Below are 17,883 nucleotides of genomic sequence, written 5' to 3' on the forward strand. Positions count from 1 at the left end.
ATTTATTTTATTTTTTTTTTACATGTTTTTACAGCTATAGTTACTAGTTAATTTGCAAAATACAAAACATAGAGTCAGTTTGTAAAATATGATGTTTTACTCTAGATTAAAATGTCTTTATATCCTGTTAAAGTCCAATAATATAATCTGATTGCTGCATACTGAGTACCTTTCACAATAAAAGTAGCTACATTTCGCAGATGATAGGCTACCTGTTTTTACTTAAGTAATGGGGTAACATTACATATTGTATTTTTACATTGTTATATTGCTACTTTTACTGAGATTAAAGAAGTCTTCTACTACCGCCACAGCAAGTTTAGCTGTTGGAACCTCTAAATTACTGCAGAATTGATTATCCGGTCTTTAAATACAGCAAAATAACTCAACAATTTCACATTTTAAATGTTTTTTTCTTACATATACTAATAACACACTAGTAACCACAATCTACCATCTCATTTGGGAGAAGCATGTTCATTTGCATTATCTTTTCACTTGTATTATTTTATTTTTCTCTAATAAAATAATAGTAATAATCTTATAAACCAAAGAGGACCCACAGATATTTTCACTGAATATCTAAAGAATAATGACTGGACTGCAGATACAGCGATTTAATTTTTATTTCTTTCATAAAAGTATTGTCACATAGCATTATACATTTCCAAAAAATAAATAAATTCAATATCTTGTGTATAAAAAAAATCTGTTTCTAAAAGACCACTGACAACAACCATCCATAGGTTTGCAGTTATCATCTCTCTGTTGTTGCCAGTCAGTCTGGGAAATATCACTTTATATTCACAATAAGGGATCTCTGAATACACCTTAAAATGCTCTTATGTTTACAAAAAAGACAACCATACAGTTAGATATGATAGACAAAGCAAAATAAAAATACACTGCATTTATAGCAATACACCAATAATTATCATTCATCTGTTACATCATTATAGATCTTGTTTTACATACGAGAGCCACGTTTAGCCCAATAAAACTTACAAAAGCTGTCAATGAGTACCTTTCAGACTAATAAAATAATAATTGATCATCATTCTCCCTCCTGAAGAGTGACACAATTAGGCTTGCAAGGCTTTAACATACAACAAACATGAAGTCAGGAGTGAACGCGTGAACTGAAACTCTCACACATACAGTAAGCTTTCACACATTGTGCAGTCTTGGCAGTAACTAGACGTTTCTATGGGACAAATACCTGAAGCTTATAAGTGAAATGAGTGCAGGAAGTAGTGAGCAAATAATTTTCAGCCCCTGACTATGCCCACTACCGTAAATGACTGACCCCACCCACCTCACTGTGACTAGGCTGGCCACAGTAAACAGAGACCTGAAAATAAAAAGGTTATCATTTGATCCTTGTCGTACAGCTCACAGTGATTTGGCCTGTTTACATCCTGGAGGCTTTACAACAGCACAGCAGGTCTTCACTTGGTCCATTTTCAGATTAAGTTTAAAAATATCGGAGATGGCACGTCTAGTTGCCCAACTGAAACATTTGCAGCGCACCTGTTAGGTGTATCTAAAGTTTGCATATCTAAATTATTATAATCTCTTCGGTTATATGTACTGTAAAATATTCTACAGAGGAAATTAATTACTTTACTTGGGTTAATTTCCTATTTAGCAAAAATTAGATTTCCAGTTATAAAAACTAACATCAGGAAATATTAAATAGGAACAGTATCTGTCAAGTCTGTTTCAAACTGGAAGGAATTAATACATGAAATACATTATAATTCCCAAATATTAATCCTAATAACCTGACCTTGTGGACTTTCTCTGTTAAAATGGAGATTTATTCATCCAGTATGAGAATGAACACATTAAACAGGAAGTTCATTTTTATTCATTGGCCCTTAGAAGTGTTTCTTATTCAAGGCCAAGTGCCTCAAAAAGTCAGTCATTCAAACACCTCTCATAAGGCCTATTATATCCTCTGTATGTCCAAATCATAACGCATGTTTTTTATTCTACACATGCTGACCGGGAACCATCTTATCAACACCTAACCCTCATCATCTTTAGTAATGAAGTGAGGCATGTAATCATTATAATAATAATAAAAACAATATATGGTAAATTAGTGTGGACTTATGTAACTAAACTTTATGTATTGGGAAGTTTTAGTGGAGCAGCACAGAGAAGTCAAGCTTGACAACCGCCCCTTCCTAAGTCCCGCCCCTTTTTGGTACCTTAGCCAACTTCCTCCTTTTCTTGTACTTAGATTTTTATAACTGTCTTTTCAACATAGATGAGGTTAGCACGTAGCATATCTAAGTACGGGCAAGGAGGAAGTTGGCCAAGGTAGCAAAAAGGGAGCGGGACTTAGGAAGGGTCAATTACAGATGGCCTTCAGGTGATCTGGTGGCTGAACATAACTGACTTTAACATCTGTGTTTTTCACTCCACCTTACATCTGGAGAAGTATTTTGGCCATAATAACCTGGGAGCTTTTTATTTGCACAGTGTGTCTACTAAAAAGACACATTAAAGTTCAAAGAAAATACTTAATTCATCAGTATAGGTTTGTAAATGGAGCATAAAATCTAAATAGCCACACACACCTCACTTAACCTTTTTACCAGCTGTGATCCAATATTTTCCTAATTTTTCATTTTTCTGTCAATGTTCATTTGAAGGTTTTGGGTTTAGTACATGTTAAATTAACTTATGATCTCTACAATATACGTAGCTGTTTGTCTTAATTCTTCAAAACCTGACAAGTTCATACATTTAACAGCCATGAGTGGAAGTGGAAAAAAGATAACAGTAAAGCTGACACACACTGAGGAGCAATCTTTGACAGAAACAAGAGATACTGATTTGCGTTGAAGTAAAATCTTAGTCAGAATTTGTTTGAGTTCCAGGTTTCATGCAGGGATTTGTTGCATATCTTCTTAGCTGAAATTCTGAAAGGAGCGAGTGAAAATGCCCCAAACCAGCCTGGGACGCAACTGTAACCTATCAACTTGCACATTTTCAGCAAATATTTTTACCATGTAATTGTTGTTAGATTGTTTTTATCTATTTAAGACTATTTCATTTGGAATTGTATCCAGATTTGTGGCCTGACTGTGACTTCATGTGTAAAATGCTTATTGTCACTCTTTAAGCTTTGCACAGGGAATTGAGACATCAAAATATTCAATAGTTGCCTTATGCAAGAGAAAAATAACCTCTATAACAGATCTATAATAACGTAAAAATGCACAGCTTGGACGGAAGGAGGTGATTATATGTTGATTGTCTGGGTTGAACGCTCACTCTTTGTGTGTGATGAACATACATAGCTACAAACTAAATTTACAGGTAAGTGATTCAATTTAAGGCCACACGTACGTTTGCATATCTCTGTGTTTGTATTATGGAAACATTGAATTCAGCATCTCCCTCCCATTGGTTTGAGCTCAGTCTTCAAGGCTGGATCCCATCACCAGTACATACCTCCTCAATCTGTGCCAGGCAACTCTGCAGCACACCCACAGGACTAAACAGAACACGTCTAAATACTTCCCAGACGTCAGTCCCTAAGGTATTCTCTGCAACTCATCGCCCACTACTCGTGCCCATATGTTCTGGTCCTGTGCAAAGCATCAAGAATTTTGGTGTCTCAGAAGAAGCTCACCCAACTACCTTTAGCCACTGGATCAAAGACCTACTTTTGCACTTTTTTATAAAATACTCATAAAGGGGCTCCACAAAGGCTTTTCATAAAGTACGGAATCCCTTTCTTAACCATATTAAAGAGAAAATCCAATTACCCGCCGTTCAATAAAAAGGACAAAGTCAGAAGTAGCCATGCTCGCTGCCCTGCGTCTTTTCTTTTCTATTCTTTCCAAATACATATTCGATAGCCTATTATATTCTTGTGTTTTCTTTAACTTTTATTTTAGGTAATTGTTTTTTTTGTATGTTGTTTTTTCAACTATCACTATGTACTTGTACATTTTCTTTTCTCTTGTCTGTTTTATATACATAATATGTTACTGAATATATCATACAGTATTGTACCATTTCTCAAACATCACAATAAACGAAGTTACAAAAAAACAAAAAAACAAAAAAGAAATACATGGAATGGATCGTTATTTTGACAGTTTTTGAATATGCAATTTGGGCCAAAAGCGACGTTATAAAAATAACACTTTAAATGCAGGCTGCGGGTAAGAGATGCATACAACAACTGAAGAGGGAGGAGAAAACAGTAGTTATCAGTTTGCCTTGAAGGTTGAAGTTCAGTTCATGTACAATGCTCTCGCTCTAGCTCATAGGTGTTTGAAAGGAGTGTTGATGGAAGAGAGAGAGAGGGGTGTGGCTATGGTACAAAATCATCTGAAGTTGCTCAATATAATAATCCAATGTGTAGTCTCTCTCGCTGCATCTTGTTGCTCTCTGAGGTGAACCACGCAGGCCCACTGGAGCACATCACAGGCTTTCTTTGGCAAAGCCACAGTGATGTCCTCGCGCCAGGTGTAGAAAATTCCTTAGAAAATAATTGTATCTAATATTCTTATCGTACATCAATTTAGTCGATATATGTGAACAAATCTCTTCCAAAACCTGAAGTATCAAAGCATTGATCTGAGATGCCATCAAGAGATTTCAAGAAGTTTCAGGCTTCCTGACTGAAGGAGAATTGGGATATCTGAGGAGATGGAGCTCCCAAATGAGCTTTATTTCATTTTAGCAGAAAGTCCTTATGCTCCTAAAATCACCATGAATACTGTTACTGTACCTACAAATTGTCCATTTCCCCTCTCCCTGCAGCTCAAGGGAGATCATGATACCAAACCCTCATCAGTATCAACAGGGACACCTTCACCCCGCTGTCTTCTTCTCAGCTTTCGGGCTCCAAGTCTTTCTTCCTTCCCTTCCTCCAATAAGAAACACTACAGTCTGGAAGATAGAGGAAAAACTTCATTAATCATTTGCACTCCCAGAAATATTATTCAGTGTCTCTTTTCAGTGCCACATGTTTTACTGTCACATTATGAATGCTTCTCCATATGGAGCCTTGGGACCAGAGCTCTCAGGTTTCACCGTTTTGAGGAGTCACATACAAAGTATTTGCAGCTGTATGTAACTTCATTTGGTACCTTTTTTATGTATGTAATGTCATTTTGAGGTTTATTACGCAGTCACGAACTGTGAACGTCACAAACACAGATTAACCTGTAACAGCAGCCTCATACGAGTGGGTCAAAAGTGCACTGAGCACGTTTCTATAAGTAGAACACACACTATGAGTATGAAAACTGTAATGTTTTGCCTTTTGCGTTGCTTTGTGAATCAACACAGATTGCCTATATAACTGCAGAGAAAAAGTGCTTTTAATGAGTTAATAGAGAAGCTACAGGTTTGCACTGTTAAGTGTATACCACCTGTCTACTCACTCAGCCGAGGAGACATACAGCGATGTCTTGCTGCTCATCACTTCGCCATCTGCTACGGAAATGTGTCATGTGTTGGCGGCTGAAGTGATGTCAGCCTGTGCTATTGCAGTCAGTGATTGTGATGCACGCTGTCATTTGATATTTGGAGATTAGAAATTAAAGCTTTAAATGCTGGTCTTGCAGAGGTCAAATGGACTGAATTAAAGGGCACGAGACATGTGACAGTATAGCACTGTTCCTAATGAATGCAGTCACATGTGTTCAATCCCCACATGTTAGGGCCTCTCTAACAGGAAACACTAAGAGTGGTTACGTTCTGCGACTGTCATCTTGTGTATAGCCTGGGTAGCATTATTGTAGCAGATGCCCAATTATCCAAAAGTTCTGGTTTCCTAACAAACACATTGCATTCCACGTCCTTGACGCTGAGGTATGTTTTAGCCATGTCCTTGGGCGGCGTGGAGGCCTGGGCTCATCACAAACAACTGAAGTGAGGCTTCACAGTTGTGCTTCGAGTACCATTACGGATATGTTGGCTACGTCAATGCCAAAATATGCTTCAACAACACATCTCGTCTCTTTGCATTGAAGATGCACACAAAGGTTGTTGACAGGGAGCCATACAGGGGCGGATATAGAGGGATGGCATTAAAAATGCCACACCACCCCGGTTTGGTGTCCATTGCTGTCAAATTTAACACATTCATTATGTAAAAAATATGTATTTGGAAAAATGTCTGAACATTTGGAAATAAAACAATTTATTGCTTTCAAATGCCACCTTTAGATTTTTCTCTTCAGTGCTACAATAATGTTTTTGAGTTAAAATACCTTCATTTGGAGGCTTTTCCAAGCAAATATAAATAAATATATGTGATTGTTTGCTATTATATCAGCATATATTTCTGTCACCCCTTAAAGTCTCCATGCCACCACCTGAATATTTCTCTGTGCACATTGCTTATAGAGCAGAGCACCTCCAGTTACACACTTCTCTTCAAGTCTACACAAACAAAAAATGAACCACAGATGCTTTCAACACACTCAACAAGTAGTGCTGCACACCGTATGGAAGGGGTTACAAATGTAAATAGTTTTACAAGACCGCAAGACTGAAAGAAGCTTGTTAAAGTTAAATTGTCTGGGAAACAGGGCAGCCAGATAGCTCACCTGGTAGATCTGGCACCCCATGTATTAAGACTGAGTCCTTGCTGCAGCGGCAATGGGTTTGACTCTTTTCTGCGTTTCATCCCCCCCTTTTCCTATCACTCTTAGGCTGTCACTATCAATAAAATGGCAGTAAAAATCCCCCCAAAATCCCAGTCCTGCTCCAGTGCACTATTACACAACTAAATCTCCCTTCAAGCTACTGCGTGAATGAAAAAGTTCTGCATTTTAGTAACGGTTTGATTTACCTCATTCTCATGATTCTGGCAGTTTTACACCTGCATGGTAATAAAAATGCCATTTTGGTATTTTCTACTGCTTGTGCTATTGTGTGCGATGGTGTGTGTGCGTGCGTGTGTTTGGCAATGTTTTTGACAGGTAGGGAGATTAAATATCAGTGATGAGTACTTCTTCTGCGTGCAGAATAATCACTTCTGGAGCCACAAAATTTTGTTCAAATGGCATGGCAATGACTCAAGCACGACCCGGGGCATCAAAGGCTTGGCTATGCTTCGAGTGAGAGCAAAAGAGGACACATACACAACGTCCTCCACAGTACATGTAATGCTGAGCAACAACTAATTATGTACTGTTCTGACCATATTCTGTTTATGTCTAAATCTAATCCAACACTTGATTTGGCCCCTGATAGGTCTAAATATACCAAAAGTTCAAAAGGCATGTAGATAAGAAACAACTATTGACATGCTGCAATGTCCTGTCTGTGCAGTTTTTTCTTTGCTTTAAATTGTTCTTTACACAGCCCGTTCTGTTTGTGTGCCTGTCCCTGTGATTATAGTGCATTCACATTAGACAATAGAACAAGTTTTTAGTTACAGCCTGCAGTGTCATTGTATGGTTTGCTTTGTTATACTCACAGTCCTGCTGCGCTTCTTTGCTGGCAAAGCACTCGCTGAAGAGGCAGTGCATGGTGTGGCAGAAGTTGTCCAGGAGGGATTTTGGGGACGCATATCGCCATCTGGACTCTGGCACTCTGTCGGGTTCTTCTGTTAAATGATCCCAAGTGTCCTGGATAACCTCTGGAAGCTCCTGCTGGAACACCTGGACACACACCCCCACACACACATGGGTGAGAGACAGCCAGGTGGGGTAAATATGGAGTAAATGGATATGGATCCATCTATAAAAATGTCAATATATTGTAAGAAATACATCAACAGCACTCAACAATGTAAAATTATATATATAAATAAATCAACGTAAGCATCTTAAAATGTGATATTTATGGTGGTTATGTAAGGTCAATAAGCACAAGAACATCATGTCTTGATGGAAGAAAAAGCAGAAAAACTTCCCTAAACAGTGGAAAAGAGAAGATTGATTGCCCAGTGATCACTTTTTCCTACATCTTTCAACCATTTGAAAAAAAAGCCAACAGATGCTTTTAATCCATAATATTTTAAAGTGTCCGACTACGCTGAACTTGCGACTCCTTCAGACTTTTGGTCCTCCTCACACCTTTAGATGTTACTTAGGTTCACACAACATACTGTATGTGTGTCCAGCTGTTACATATAAATTTGTCAACGCAGGCGAGTCCCTGTCCGACAGTCGGAGTGAGCACTCTTAGAAAAGACATCCAGAAAGTGGGACGTTAATCATAGCAGCTAACTGCACTGTTTCTCTTATCTTACGCCATGACACACAGCACTTTAGAGCAATGCATGACATTTCTGCTGCAGTGCTGCTTATGTGTTTGCCTTTGATGCATACGATACAATAAAAGCCTTGTTAACAAATGACTAGATTCTGTCCACAGAAATGCTTCAGAGCTTTTAATCTGAAACCGATACAGGAGGTGTTCTGTAAAAAAAATGTATTTGACGTTTAGTCTACAGGTATAGACAGTCCCTGCAGGATTTGTCTGTCTTTTTTGTGGTCTAAAATGCCTGCTTTCATGGCAGCTTTTCCAAAACATTTTTTTTATTTTTTTTCTTTTTTGTTGTATAATTTATTAACAACTGAAGGCAACTTGTTCCAATGAGAATGAAATCACTTGTTTTGTGATGGCTTAACATTTTATGTGGGGGACTGCTGTGATTAGTAAAATTTTGACAAAATTCCAAGATTGCACAGAATTTACTGGGATTGGTTGAGTTCATTATTGCGATCACAACATGACACTTCCTCCAGGGGGGGATTTAGAAATTGAAACAGTAGTAAAAGGTGTTGTGGATGTCGATATAACTATGAACTATATCCTTTTCATTATCTATTTTTGCTGGGAACCACGTGTCTTGCGGAGAAAATATGCAAGACCTTGACTCTCTAGTGAAGCATTGCTGCAGCCGCTTCACTGGTCACTGGCTCGAGGTCTTGGGCAGCTCATGCGGGCAGTCCGGTTAAGATGCACACCAAAATAAAAAGCAAGACGTTCCGTAACGCAGATACGTGCAGTGTGGCCAGGGCTTTAAAATGATCCCAATTCTATAATTGGTAAATGTTGCTCTCGGAAGTTTCAAGTAATTGGACCTAAAAGGAAACCCTTAAGGATACAGTGTGTAACATTTAGGAGGATCTATTGGCAGAAATTGAATATAATATTCATAGGTATGTTTTTTTATTAGTGTATCATCACCTGAGAATAAGAATTGTTGTGTTTTCTTTACCTTAGATTGAGCCGTTTTTATATACAAAGGGAGCGAGTCCTCCATGGTCAACCAGTAACTGTCCCTGGACAACATAAATATGCTGGTTTTCTTCAACAAGAATAACTTTATATCAGGAAACACAGAAATTGGTGTGCCATTATGTTTAGAGTTCTGTTTTAAGGCTGCTACTCGCTGTGTCTTATGTACTATAATGTTCTGCATAGGGACTTTTTCATAGCGGCAACCGTAGTTTCTCGTTCACGCTTGGAAGGTCGAGTATTCAAATGGTTGCAATCTGCAACTTCACCCACTAGATGCTACTAAATCCTACACACTGGTTCTTTAAAGTCTGGTCCTTGTACCATTTAAAGCCATTTAGTGTTAATGTTATCACTCATAGTGAACGTGGCCCTGGTCGTGGGGTATTCTGAGGTGTTGGGACGTCAGTTGTAGCAAACCCCACTGATGTCTAGTTGGCATGTGTATCTAAGTAAAGTATTTAGTAACATTTACGTAAGAGGAAGAACAAACCAGATATGGATCACAATTTCGGCATCCGAACTGCTGCGATCAGTCCAGACTCACTGTCTGCTGACTTTAGACTCACTGTCTGCTTCAACACAAGGCCAAAGGGCATTGATGACTGATAGGCCAACTGTATGTTGTAAACAAAACTCCCCATGCACTGCCAACAACAGTCAGGGGCTGGTAGGTCGCAGAACCATGTAGCAACTTGCTTTGTTTGCAGCTTCCAGTCAGGTGCCATCACAGTCTAATTATTTAATTTCAAAATGTTTTATATATATTTTACAAATGTGAGAGCATAGCAAAAACATGAAATGCAAAAATGCATATTGCAAAATGCAAAGCAAGATACATTTAAAAACAGCATGATCTAACAGAATCATAAGAATTACACATTACATAATGTAAATGTACAGCTGATATATCCTGTGTGCAGCCTATTTGGCACATCTGTGAGATCTCATGCAATTTTGCCAACTGTATGTATTTAAATGTCCAAAAGTCCATGTCTGACATTTGAAAACTGGTCTATTAAGTGATTTATTTTTTTGTTGCTACTGCTGGGCCAACATGATTTAACACAGAGGACAAAGAGGACATATGATTTTCGATCACATACCAACACTGATTAGTGTTAAATTCACCTTCACTGAACTCCTGTTGGATCGTAAATAGAAGCCGCATTTAATCTTGCAGTGATAAGACCATTCATTCCCAATATTGATAAATAGGATCAATGTGACATCCGTCTCCTGTCAAATATTCTTTGACCCTTACAGTCCGAGGGAAATTCACTTACTGACTGAATTGCTTCATTTGAAGAGGAATTTGATAGATGGATAGATACATGGACCACAGCTCTATTCAATTCCTCTTTGGATAACGAGGAAGTTCAGGAGGAATTTAATAGAGGTGCGGTGCTGATATGTGAACTCTAGCTTACCTCAGCGGGATGCGAATGTACAAAGACTCCCTCTGCATCCCTGAAGCGTATTTCCAACTCAGCCGTGTATGGACGCGAAGGATGTCTCTCTGGCATAACCCGGAGGATCTGAAATTTCAATTTGTCTTTAGTGTAAGACAGCAAGATGTTCTCAAACTTAAAGTCAACAAGCTCAATAACCTTCTCCATGCAGACCTTTGACTCAGGCAATATTAAATGTGTTAAACGTGTGTCAAACGTTACTAAACAGCATTAATGACAGTGACTACTGGGCGAGAAAGAGGGGTCTTCTCAATACACGCACTTGTAGTGTCTTCAAAGAGACAAGAGTCCGCTTGTCTGTAATTGTCAACAGTTAGAATGTAAGGGGATTTCAGAGGAGTCTTTAGATGGACAGAGAGCAGCATCCTAATGTCAAATGTGGGGCATGCAGGCCTGTGCTCTCAGGTTGCTGGGGCCAGTAGGTGAAAGGTTGTTTTCAAATCTCCCACAGTAGCATTTAACTTAGTTTAGTAACTGATGTAACTGTGGCTAATGGCTCCTCACTTCAGCTTAGCTTTTCCCCCCAAAATGTTCACAAAAACGTTGCATAAAACTATAATTGGATTGTACTCTTTTGTAATCAAGATGAATCCAGAACAGACCCTCTTAGTTATGCGTGCACGGTTATGGGTTGACTCATTTTCTTGTCTTAATATCATTACAAAAATGTAACCGCTACTGTTCCATAATGCTTCAGATTTTTTATTTCAGTTTATAAATCATTGTATGCCTCCATACGTATGCATCCAAATAATTCTTAATTATCCCCCAAAGTGACAAGATTTGATGTTAGTCACATAAAAAACAAGCAGCTTAGCAGTAGCAGTGACAATTAGATAAGATGATTCACAGAAAATATACAATATATATAACACTTTGATAATCTATTAATTATAAATTGTACATCAGCTGTTTCACCTTGCTTTAGGGGAAGAAAACTAAGTAAATTCAACGTAAGTGGTAACACATTGTAAATAAGTTTTGAGAAATCCTGTACATGAGTGTAATATATTAACTAGTGAATGTAATTGGTACCTTAACAATAAATACTAAGTTACTTATATTCAAATTAAATATATTTAATGCTTAAATTGTTTGAGTTAATAAACTTAAATGGTTTAAGGCAATCAGTTTCCAAACAAAGTTTGAGTTGAACTAACTTATCGGGTTTTACAGCTTAGTACTGCAACATCCTTGTTGTTATTAATGACGTTTTCTTTCTTGTTTATTCTTTACAAATGTTTTTCTTTATCTCTTTCAAAAAAATATGAAAGATTAAATGTGTGATGAACCCAATGAAATCAACTTTTCCATTGACTATTGGTGGTCAGCAAACCATGCCCATTGGTGCTGAGAGCTGTACTGGTGTGACCAAGTAGAGTATTAGGTTAAGTGTGCATTAAGTGCGGTTTAAGGGTGTTGTCTGTTTTCCTAAGTGGTACACATTTGTTACATGTGGACGGACGTGTGGGTGTGAGAGAGAGAACCCAACAGAAGAAGAGGAGGAGAGGACTCTCCAACACCAAAGACACTTTAACTTCACTCAATTGGCCGTTATTTGCACCAGTGACCACTGAATTGTGAGGATTAAACGGGTTGAAGCCCCAGGCACTGAGCTTTTTACTAAACTAATTCAACCTGTCTGCTCAGGTGAGCAGAACATGCTACTTTATCTTTTACCTGAGGGCGAAATGTGAGTGCAGGTGTGTGGTGTGGCACTACTTTAAGCTCTTGTGTTTTGGAAAAGGAAAAAAAAAGACCAGTCTCTAGCCAGCAAACAGTATGTGCCTGTTCCCTCAATCTGTCAATGAATGACATGTGGTTTTAAAATAATTATCATTATTGATTGACAGTATTATGATTCATCTCAAATAAAAGACGAGGAATGTAAAAAGAGAGTTGCTGAAGCAAAATATTGTGAAAATGTGCTACTGCTATGTAATATGTAATATTGTAATATGAAATGTATGAGTAACACACAGGATGCAGTTCTTAAATGAAGGTTCAAATATTGCAATTTTCTTATGTTCATTTTTGCTCCTCCTTAACTCTTCCTCTCACATGCAAGTGAATAGAAATGAGTGGGGCACATTCTTACTCGCTCAAAACAAACGGTTGAATGAGTGACGTATTTCCACTGGCTGTGCAACAATGAAAACCTTTGAGACACTAAATATATTTCATGAAAGAAACCGGATTATCACTACTTTAGACTGAGCTTTGATGTACTAACAGGGTTACTTCAGACATTTTCCCACAGCCAAATGAACTAAATGTAAGTTCAATTAGGAAGACTATTTTTATTCCTCATTCATTCACAATTCTCTCTCTCTATTTCTTCTTAATCAGCTGACTATGGGTGTTTACTCATTGTTTACTTATTTAAATCAGATTTTGCTGCAATCTCAATCAGCCAATCATGCCTTTGCTGTCAACTTAAAATCTGTGCTCCTCTCTTCTGCTGTCAGCTGCAATTTCAGCGTGAAATCATTGCGACCCTCCTCCACTTCATTCACCTCCAGTTCCTCTCATCCAGTGCCCAAGTTGAATTTATCAAAGTTCAGCCATTCTCTTCCTCCCTTTCATCCCCACTACCAGTGTCTAGACTCCCTCGGTGGGGTTTCGTATACTACTCACAACTTCACTAACCCCTAAAAACCATTATGATTGTGATTATGTCACAATGGTTTGAAAGACTTTTCTAGTCATTACTATGCACATGGTGTAATCATTCACTCATAACTGTCTCCTGATTAAACTGCAGACTTTGTCACATCTCTTGTGTCATGCACTTATCTACACCTGCTCAGCTAAATAAATTATCTTTAACAATGCTTCTTCCCAACCCTTTGCGTCACTGCAGTAAGGTATCTGAGGTATGACGGGGGGCTCAAGTTACACTGAAGCCCAGGGCCACCGGTGGCCTCAAATGAGCTCAGTATCACACTAATAGTTTTTCCACCATATTTGTTCTGGTTCTTAAACCCGTTTCGTATAAGAACCTTGGTGCTTGTAAGCAATTATGCAAATCCTAAAAGCATTTGATTTCTGACACACAGTGAACAGCTACACTCTTTCAGCTGATAGCATTATATAATCCCCAGTCAACTTAAATAACCTTTTTATCACAGTTGTCAAAGAAAATGAATGATCTTCCAGTGACAGACAACAATCAAAACACACACAATATGAATTTATGCTTTTAAAAACTGAATGATGAATAATTGACTAATTGGTTGACAGTACGCATACATAATGTTGTGTCCTTTCAGAGTCTCAGATTTTAGCCAGAGATGGTTTGAGGACAACTTGGTAGATGGAGTTCTTAAGTGGTTACTCACAATGTAATTGAATTTCTTGAAAATTTAAATTGAAGGCTAATAAAATAAGTGGACACAGTTGACAAGAAATTATAGAAATAAAAAAACAAACAAGTGGTGTAGTCATTTTGACAGCTCAGACCTATTCAGGTAGTAAGGAGAGATAGAAAATGGGCACCTTGTTTAAACATTTACACAAGGAAAATAAAATCAAATGTTTTGGTACAAAATGTGCAATAAATTGCATTTTTATGCAGATGATATTCTTACCTTTTTTAACACGCCTTGGTTGACCTGGAACCATAACCTCTGGAGAACCAGCTCATCCAACCCCTCCACCTGTAACCTCTGATGGGTTGAGGAGAGAAAAGACATTTTTGACAAATTACACTACAGCACGCCACCATATGGCATCTAAAAAGTATGTATATAGGGGAGGAAACATAGAGCAGGGGAAACCTATGAAGATGGTTATACAGGTTTAGGTGGGAGTTGCATTAATCTCAGTAGCCAGACCTTTGACTGGTGGCATAAAGTCAAAGACTCAAAGTCGGGCCATGAGAATAAGACACATGTCAAGCATCATCTGATGAATCTCTTCCACCATGTCCTCAGTGACGGGAAAAGAGTCAATAAATTGAGACGGCGTCACGACTTTTACCATTCTGCTGATGTTTGACAGTTTAAAGACTTCGTGTTGGTGAACCCTGATGGTGTAGTTGATGGGGAAATTGTGCTTCTGTAACACAGAGAAAAAGAGAAACAATTATCCCACACATTTCATAAAGCAGAAAGCTGCAATACATGTTATTGTCACATTTACTATCAAAACTAGTAAATTTAACGTCTTTCAAAAAGACACAGAAATGCAGCCCTAAATATTTCATTTTTGTATTATTGATAAAAGTCCCCATCTGGGCTAATCATTAATGAGACCATGATCATTTCCATAAATCTGGTCAAAGTTGGATTAATTGTTTTTGATGTTTATTGGGGTCATGCACGTGCAAGTCTACATTGATTGGAAGCCAAAAATACTGCTGCAGTAAAAATTTGTCAGTAAACAGCACTTCTCGTATATAACATTACACGCAAACACAGAAGTTTGTCTTCTCCCACACTCTCTTACTAAAAATATCATTTCAACTACAATCTAATCAACAGCATAAAGGATATAGTGCATGATGGGGACAGCACTTATCCATATTGTCCACGCCTGGACTTTATTGTTCAGTAAAATTATCAACCATAAAGGGCCACTCCAACATATTAAACATCAAGTTTAGTTTATTTGTCAAGGCTAGAAAGTTCTGCGACTCTGGTGGAGCATGGTCGGTCTCAAAAAATAATCCCAGTGATTTCATTGTAGGGTCATTTCAACCTGGACAAATTCTTCACAGAAACCTGAGTAGAGGCATTAACCAATCAGAGAGTGTTCTTAATGAAAAGGATTTATGGACACTAATGTCTCTAATTTGGAGCCAGAAGTCAGGATGTCCTGGCAACCATCACTAGTGGCTAGTCTCTCTCAGTTCTTTAAAAAAAAAAATGTCTTTCTGTTGTCACTATTGTTCTCATTGTTGTCTCTTATTATTGTGTAGTTGGCCGCGGTCAGCTGAAAGTCAACCTTCTAAGAATGACCCCTTGAATACAACGAACGTTAGGGTCAGAGTTGTAGCTCACATTTACTCCCACTGCTCTGGTCCCACCCTGCTAGTCCAGAATTTAGGAGCACTGACCTTCCACCCACAAGGCAACTGAACACGTGTCTCCACATTCATTGAGACATGCTTATAAACATGCCATCATTCTCTCACCATGTACCGTCTCCTGTGGCTGAGGCTGTCGTTGAGCGTCTTCAAGGGTGTGCACATGCTGGCCGGTGTCGGGGCCATTTGAACAGGTGCTAGCAGAAACAGGCCTACAAAAACAGGAGCAGCATGAGATTAACTGCACAATCACTAGACAAAGAGAAACTACTTGACTTGTTTGGCCAAACTACTGCATGTGTGAGCAATATGTGCACGTAATGATGTGTGTGTTTACAGGATTTTTGTTAGCAGTGGATCGGTTTGATGTATGATCACTTTGTGTTGAAGCAGAGCTACTGTGACAATAGTCTGCCTTGACAGAAGTCAACCAGATCCACCATGGATCAAAAAGTTGTCAGGATAGATATATCCAGTGTACGTAGTATACCCTGGCTTTCCAGGGGAGCTCACTTTTTCTTATTGGGTGTGGTTGTGCCTGCCTCAAAAGAGACATGAGTCATAGTATGCTGACTACAAAACAGACCAACGAATAATGCAACGATTTTGTGTGCAGACTGAGAAGACAGTTGTTTTTTTCTGATATCTGAGTTAAAAGTGAGTGAAGTCAATTACATTGCGTCGCTAGGCTTCAGTGTTGATGGCAAAAATAGCATGCATGGTGATATCTTTATTAAAGTGAATTAGGTCAATCATACATAATATCAATACATCCCATTGCTCTCATGTAGTTCGCCCCCTGGATATATTTACATATATTTTTCATTTTGTATATATTTTCAGCCGTTAGATGAAACATTATTACAATTCATCCTGAGGCAAACAAATTTCCTGACAATATCCGTCCAACAGTTGTCAAGACATGTCACTCAAAACCACAAATGTCCACCTCATAGAGGTGGTAGAAGAAACGTCAGGGAATCACCAAAGTCTTTAGGGTGCTTCCTCTGGGAACCATGATTGACTGGACCAAACTTTTGTGACAGTCAAACAAGTAGACGCTGAGATATTTCGCAGGTTTTTGGAAAGCTTTGGATAGGATTTAAAATTAGGATACTGACCAAAAGCCAGTCTCCTAATTTGGTTGGATTCATCCTCTTGGGACCGACCGATCAACTGACCGACGACACTGCCATCCCTAGAGCCACACAGCTGTCATGGCTAAAAACCAATTGCCAATGGTCACTGCAAACACACTCTTCTTTAACTCGGTCAGCACATCAACAATTATTATCATGTGTAAAAGAAAAATCCTCCTTATTTTTGCAATGGCAACATTGACTGAAGCAACCGCAGTTTTATCTTTGGAGGTTTGATCAAGTTTGATCAAGTCTTTTTGCTCTGATCCTGATTGATTAAATATGTTGCTGACACACAACAATAGCTGTAGCCTTCGAAATTTTGGGCACATTTTATTACTCACAAGCTACATATAATGGTCCTAATTCAAAACTATAAAGTTGGTAAGTTTAAATTACTGATACAGTTAGAGAAGTCCAGTGGCACTCCATACAACCAATCAAGCAAGCAAGTGCTCATTCCAACAGCTGACTGACTTGGGGTCAGGGTTATACATACATTCACAAACATTAGTCTGTTTACACAGTTAAAGCCTGAAAATCAATTAGTGCACTCCAACATCTCTTCTCTGTCCTCTCCTCGTCTCTGAGTCTTCAACGTCACTTCTGCCAAAAACGTTAACATCCTTTTATGGACATTATTCGCGCCACGGCAAAAGGTCGGAGCACGTCAGAACTTATTTTATGCATTCAAACAAATTACCAGTGATCTGGAATTTCAATTGAAGACTCCTTTTTTACGGACTCCACCGTTGTTTACCATCTGTTATAGTGTCCCAGTAAAACACACACGTGTCATTGACTCAGCCAAGCAAATCAGTCAACCAATCAATTATCTTGACAGTTGCTTGCCTCTGTTAAACATTCATCTTGATTCTGTCAGTATCTGAACTGTTTTTTTCATTCTGTGCCTGTGCAAGAGGAAAAAAACTAGTCAGTAGCCTGTTTTCCTAATCACAAATATCACGTTTAAATGCTTGGAATACCACTTCACATGTTTGTCTTTGCT

General features: G+C 38.4%; 1 protein-coding gene across 4 annotated transcripts in view; it reads right to left on the reverse strand.

The window, feature by feature from the left end:
• Window positions 1-608: 608 nt before the first annotated feature.
• The window catches only part of il34 (interleukin 34), a 42,004-nt gene continuing 24,729 nt past the window's right edge, over window positions 609-17,883 (reverse strand). For 3 of the 4 annotated variants that reach the window (XM_051381083.1, XM_051381084.1, XM_051381082.1), the window contains exons 3-8: window positions 15,844-15,947; window positions 14,688-14,765; window positions 14,297-14,374; window positions 10,665-10,772; window positions 7,463-7,646; window positions 609-4,920 (exon numbers count right to left, since the gene is read on the reverse strand). In XM_051381083.1, the coding sequence (XP_051237043.1) occupies window positions 4,862-4,920; window positions 7,463-7,646; window positions 10,665-10,772; window positions 14,297-14,374; window positions 14,688-14,765; window positions 15,844-15,947 (611 nt within the window). In that variant the 3' untranslated portion in view covers window positions 609-4,861. The remainder of the gene's footprint in view (window positions 4,921-7,462; window positions 7,647-10,664; window positions 10,773-14,296; window positions 14,375-14,687; window positions 14,766-15,843; window positions 15,948-17,883) is intronic. The other variant, XM_051381085.1, reaches the window with a different exon arrangement.

The sequence above is a fragment of the Dicentrarchus labrax genome, unplaced genomic scaffold (genome assembly GCF_905237075.1).
Source record: "Dicentrarchus labrax unplaced genomic scaffold, dlabrax2021, whole genome shotgun sequence".
Taxonomy (NCBI): Eukaryota; Metazoa; Chordata; class Actinopteri; family Moronidae; genus Dicentrarchus; species Dicentrarchus labrax.